General features: G+C 42.0%; 1 protein-coding gene across 1 annotated transcript in view; it reads right to left on the bottom strand.

Annotated features, from left to right (window-relative positions):
• Positions 1-6,000, bottom strand: part of GNB5 (G protein subunit beta 5) — a 28,425-nt gene continuing 22,425 nt past the window's right edge. Inside the window, exons 10-12 of the mRNA XM_050903005.1 lie at positions 3,708-3,804; positions 2,483-2,649; positions 1-2,150 (exon numbers count right to left, since the gene is read on the bottom strand). Of these exons, the coding sequence (XP_050758962.1) occupies positions 2,139-2,150; positions 2,483-2,649; positions 3,708-3,804 (276 nt within the window). The 3' untranslated portion in view covers positions 1-2,138. The remainder of the gene's footprint in view (positions 2,151-2,482; positions 2,650-3,707; positions 3,805-6,000) is intronic.

The raw sequence follows: 6,000 nt of genomic DNA, 5'->3' as shown, positions 1-6,000 counted from the left end.
TTCTCAATATGTAAAATACGATTTATTGTATTTAGGCCATTCATAAGTATCAACACAATGTAGCATGTTTGAAACAAACATCTTACCAATAAATACTATCTAAACATTAATATTAATCTTTTGATCAAATGTGTACAGTGTATTGACTCAATATTGCACAGTGAGCTCTATATGACATTTCCATAGTGCATTGTTTGTTACAGGGATAGCTTGCCACAAATATTGCAAAGCATCAGAGTTGACTTTTCCAAGTGCAAACAGCTGAACTATTTCATTAGGGACTGCAGGCTGATACCAATGTCAGTGTCCTAAGTTAACTGGTTATGGATTCATGGAACCTAATGTTTTCATGAATGAGGAGACTTTGTTTCTAATGCAATTTTTATAGAATTGTAAAAAAATCCCACTTTCAAATAGAATGAGGATATTATCACCAAACTTCTGTGAACAGCCAACTCCAGTGATCAGTGAGCTTGTGATCAAGCTCACTCCAGTGAGCTTGTTTTCTCTTGTTTCAGTCTAAATATAAATCACATCTTTGATCTTTTCAGAGATGTATCTCACGACTTGCATTTCAAAGGCCAGACTGCAAGCTCCCAGCATTACTCCAGCACTTTGCTCCCTATACGCCTCTGCTCACGTTAGACTCAGTACCTGTCAGTATGAGCAGAGGTGACACACTCTAGCCTCAATAGTTTTCAATGTATAAATGCAGATATAATTTCCCAATAGTTCTATAATTAACTGTATCTCAGCTTTATCTGATTAAATCTTAATTCTACAGCATCAGCTCTGCTTGGGGGTAGTCCTGCCAGTTCGTATTGCATTACCATGCTCACACAGAGAGCCGGGTGCTGCCAGCAATGTGGCCGGCTGTACTGCTTCCCTGAAACCCAGCAGCTCCTGGATCAGATGGGCTTGTGTGCTCTGGTGAGCACGGTATCAAACGCTGGCAGGACTGTGGCTCACAGCAGGTTTTCAACAACTCACTGTTGTTCATTCTCAAGTCCAACTACGACAAAACTATGTCCACGCCAGTGGGAGATTACTGTTAAGAGTAAGGACTGTATGCTTTGGCTTGTGAGGTTTGACCTGCATTTGAATGAACTTATACTGCTCTGACACTGCAGAAGGACCTTAAAATGGGCATATACTGCCTTAACACACATATGAGCTACATTGCCCTGCCAAAGTGGTATGAACTGCTCAAAATGCAAGTAAGAATCATGATCATAGAATGACTATGACTGACTTGGAAAAGATTTGACCATCAGTATAACGGTGCTTAGTGCTTGGCATGTAGTATCCCTTAGCGCTTAGCATGTAGTATTCCTTTAAGTAAAAGAAAATTCACTCACCAAGTGATACAATTAAAAATTTCTAAGAAACTACTGGTTAAATATTACCTCATGATTACGTAAATCATGTTTATATCCCTCCTCTTTGCAGTTTATCGGTTTGTATATATTTAGATTCTTTATATTCAGGTAACAGAGATGAAATACTTATTTCTATCTAAAAAGACAGTAGGAAAAAACAGGGATTGAAAGGATTCCTTTTCTGTACAAAAAATACATTTTTATGACAACAGCCAGTACCTTCACAGTAGGTCCTTTGCTCCTCTACTTACTACCAAGGTTCAGTCATCCATAACACCATCATAAAGTATCAGAATTGTTTTTCTTTCCACTTTTCAACGCCGAAATTCAATGCACTACTATGGAATGTTTCCAAAGTCTTATGCTACATCCTGATAAAATCAGGAATCTTTTTTTCTTTTTCTTTTTCTTTTTTACTTTAAAAAGGAACTCAATTCATGCAAATAAATACATAATGTGCACTGAAATACTCAATTGTATGATACAGGTGACTTCAGAGAAAAGTCCCTTTATAATTATCTGAACTAGTTCTAATAAAAGTAGTTTCAAAACAGAATTAAAAACATTTCATTTTACTACAAGTTGATGTTTGCTATGTGTTCGAGCAGATTACATTTTCTACCTAGTTGTGTTAATCTGTGGGTTCAGTGTCACTCTTTTGTAGTGTAGTGAATATTTGATTTTGGGGGTGGCTTTTTTATGCAGTTTTTGTAGTCCAGGGTTTCAGTCTTCATTTGATTCGGCACACAGGATCTCAGGTTAAGCCCAGATCTGCAGAGAGAGTTGAACAATCGCTTATGACATTGACTATTCTATCAAATGTTTAATTAAATTTTGGCAAGGCAGTCAGATTAGCGGTACAGAGTATCAGCAGCAATTATATTATTTAACCCGTAAGTTCAAAATTTAACAGTTCTGCTAGCACTTTGGGGGGACTTTTTTAATTTGAATTTTCTGTTCATGTTTTACACTGTGTTTTTATATCCTCGTTAGTCCCTCTAGAGTCAATTTTCCTGTAACAACTCTTCCCCCTCGCCCCCTTTTTTAAAACAATCAATCAAAGAAAGAAAGAAGCACCCAAAGTAGGTGTTCCCAGCACTTACTCGGAGAGTGTGGTCCCAGGAGCCCGAGCAGAACGCTGTCCCGTCGGGAGAGACCCGCAAGGTGCTGACGCGATTTTCATGTCCAAACAGAATGGATACACGGGACCCTTTTAGCACGTCCCAGACATTTATGGTGTAATCATTATAGCCTGCAAACAGTAGGCGACCTACAAAGAGAATGAGATTTTACAAAGTGAGGTCTTAAGTAGGTAACACGTCTTGACTGCAGCAAGGGCCTTCTGCAGGACGTTCATCACCCAGTGAGCCACAACCCAGCTTTCCCATGCCACCCTTTGTACACAGCAAGCCCTGACCACCACTGCTTCCCCCAGGCTAGCTGTGCTCCTTTTAGACACCCCTGCTCCGCTGCTGAGCTATCCCTACTCAATGCTGAACCAATTAAAATTTGTTAGTTAAAAATATAGTTAAAATTGAATTAAATTATATAGAATCTGTTCAGTCATTAGAGATGGGGGATGACTCCAAATCACAAAAGACTGAGGAGCACTTCAACAGCTAATGCAGGGTAATAATATTTTGCTCAGACTTCACACAAGAAGTTGAATACAAATGGTTGAATGATAAGTAGACAATTTGGTAAGTGATTCATTGTCCCCAACGGGACAAGCTGTGGTGCTTGTGACCATGACAGAGACATCTGCCTCCGTCCCAGGCGGAGGGCAGTTCACCACCCACTCATCCCCACACAGGGTGACTGGAGGAACTCTGCGTTTGTTCTGGGGCAGGAGAGAGAAGACTCGAGCTCATGTCCCCGGATCTGTAGTGAAAAATGGTAATGTCTCTGTCTTCATACTCCTCTAACATACTTTTACTGTCTATTAATCATTTATTATCCTTTTAAAAATTATTTATGTAAGTGCGCTTAATAGTCTAGTTACATTTCATGTTTCCTTTAAAATGTTTTTAATCATTATTGTGAAATTCTAACCCAGCTGTAGTTAATGGCAAAATATTTCCTGCCTTCAGTAGGGCCAGGAAAACACTTTTCATTGCTACAATGAAGCAACAGCCAGCTAGGTTATTTAAAGAGTAATTATTTTTACAGAGGCAAAAAAAGGCTTCCATGCATCAAATGTTTCTTTTGGTACTTAGTATTACCTTTAATAACTTTTAATAACAAATGCTTTATGAAATTAAACTCGCAAAATTTTACAGTTCCCCTCAAATCCCAACACTAAGATAACCTCCAAAGTTCAGGTCTTACCGCTGAGAGAGAAGTCCACGCTGGATGCTCCAAAAATGATGCTCTCTTTGGAATAAATTGCTACTTCTCTGTCTGCACGAAGGTCATATAAACGACACTAGGATTAAAACAAAACCAACACACATGCCTGAGTAAAGGCTGGAGTCAATGGCTACTACATTTCATTGAAAAAATGGGAATGGGAAGGACCGCAGCCTAACAGGCATCATGGGAAGCGGCTACTTGGCTTCTTCTGCTATTTCTGCCAGCTGTAACTGGGACTCCTCTGGAGTCTAACAAGGATCTAAGCAACACAAAGCTGTTTTGTATAAATTGAGTGAAGAACTTGCTTTTCCAAACCACTTCTCTAAGCCTCCTGCCTGTCCTGCTATAAAAAGATCAGCAGTGGGCTTTGGACCATGGCTACCTACTGAAAGTCCCCCCACCCTCTTGCTTCCCCACTGTGGTTTCCTACATATTAGGGCATCCTGCTGCTGGGGAGGTGCATGGGGAGACAGTCTCTAAAGACAAGTTTAGCCACAGCTGGAGTCTGGGGGACAGAGGATTAAATCTCTAGTCATCTTTGAGAACACGGACCACATGGCACGGTGCTCAGACAGTCCCTTGGCACGGGGAAGCCTAGATGGTAGTCCTTGCTCTGAGTAAGACAGGATAGCAAACAGCCCCTGCCCTTCCGTGAGGCATCTCTGTCTGAAAAACCTATGGGAAAATAATTCAAGTGAAATAATACATTTTTATACAGATCTTTGGTTTTCATTTCTCATGGAAAATCCCCAATCACCTCTACAACCTGCACTTCCTGTTTTTATCATTTGCCAGCATACTTAGGCTTGTTTAACATGGAAATAATGTATAGACAGACCAGACTTCATTGCCATGCAGAAAGGCAGTCTGTTAGCCCTGAAATCAAAATGCACTTTTGAAACTATTTAACTGAAAACCTTCCTCAATAAGTTAAGTTTACGCAAACACTGGCCAGATGGGTTTGCTAATATTAAGACTTTACTAATGAAAAATTGCTGGTATTCAGGCCTGCACATAAAGGAGAGGCTGTTTCATTCGCAGGGTGGTGGGGAGCTGCTAGGTATGTGCAGTCCAGGTCTCCCCGTGCTCCACGCTGATGAATAATTCCATCAGACTGTCCTGATAGGGAATTGGGGTCACCGCAGGTGACAGCACTGCCATGTGAGCACGCTTTTATGGTTTCCCTTCCGACAGTCAGGATTGCTTGTTCCTCGAAATCCCTAAGTATATAAATCAGGTCAAGGATACCAGTCAGTGTATCAGTCCATAACGCTGAAAACGCCAACCTCTTCATTTAAAGAAAGAAGTAGATGGAAACTGCCAAAACCTCTGTCAAAAGTACAGAGATGGAATTTCCCATTCTCCTGCTCAAGTCGGGGGTGTCAGGAGTAGTTAAGAGAGAAAAACCCCATCAAATAAATTAATAAGCACAGGAGCCCAGAGCCTGTGGTACTGGGCATAAAAAAGAGTGCTCTCATTGGAATTTAAGGATGGACAATTTCTCCACCTCACTCCCTCAGCATCTCAAGTGCTCACAGTACCGCATCCAAGTGTGCGGAGAGCTACTGGACTCACCACAGAGCTAGAGGTATTAATTTATAATCACAGCTTTTAAGACCTAAAAGCAGTGTACGCTCTCTCCAGAAGAGCCTTGGAACGTCTCCACATCCAGTCAAGACAAAAGGAATGTTTTTATTGAGTTTAGCTAGCACTGGAGTGGACTCAAAACATGCTCTGAGGGCAGAGTACTTCAGAGTCTTCACCCTCCTGCAACTCAGTCTGATGTTTGAATAAACAGGAGAAACAAGGGCCAGGTGCCTCGCGAACGTCTGCTCTTGTTACAGTTACACTTAACTGTTACACTTAACTGCCAGCTCAGTCCCTGCAGGGCTGTGGTACAGGCAGAGCCTGGTCCCCCACGGGGACCCACCAGCTGCAGCGAGAGCCACCAGCCGTGTGCATCACTCAGGGGCCTGAAGGCACCAGGAGGTTAAGTGGCATTTTGCATACACTGTGCTGACCAAAATTACCTATCAATGCATACTGTGCCCCTCCTAGCAGCTTGCTCATAGATAAGTAAGATCCAGTAAGAGCTATTGTATCATCTAGGATGACCTGGATGTGGTGGTGACTCATCGCAGTGAAGAGCATTGGCGGTGAGTCAGGCTGACAGGGAGATGTACGTGGCCAAGGCCGCCCTGGGGCTGCGCTCTCAGGATGCTCTCGGGATGCACAGGGCTGCAGAGGCCAGCTGCCCGGGTCTGCCCAG

Source organism: Gymnogyps californianus, chromosome 11 (assembly GCF_018139145.2).
Source record: "Gymnogyps californianus isolate 813 chromosome 11, ASM1813914v2, whole genome shotgun sequence".
Classification (NCBI taxonomy): Eukaryota; Metazoa; Chordata; class Aves; order Accipitriformes; family Cathartidae; genus Gymnogyps; species Gymnogyps californianus.
This window is presented reverse-complemented; position numbering and strand designations above follow the sequence as displayed.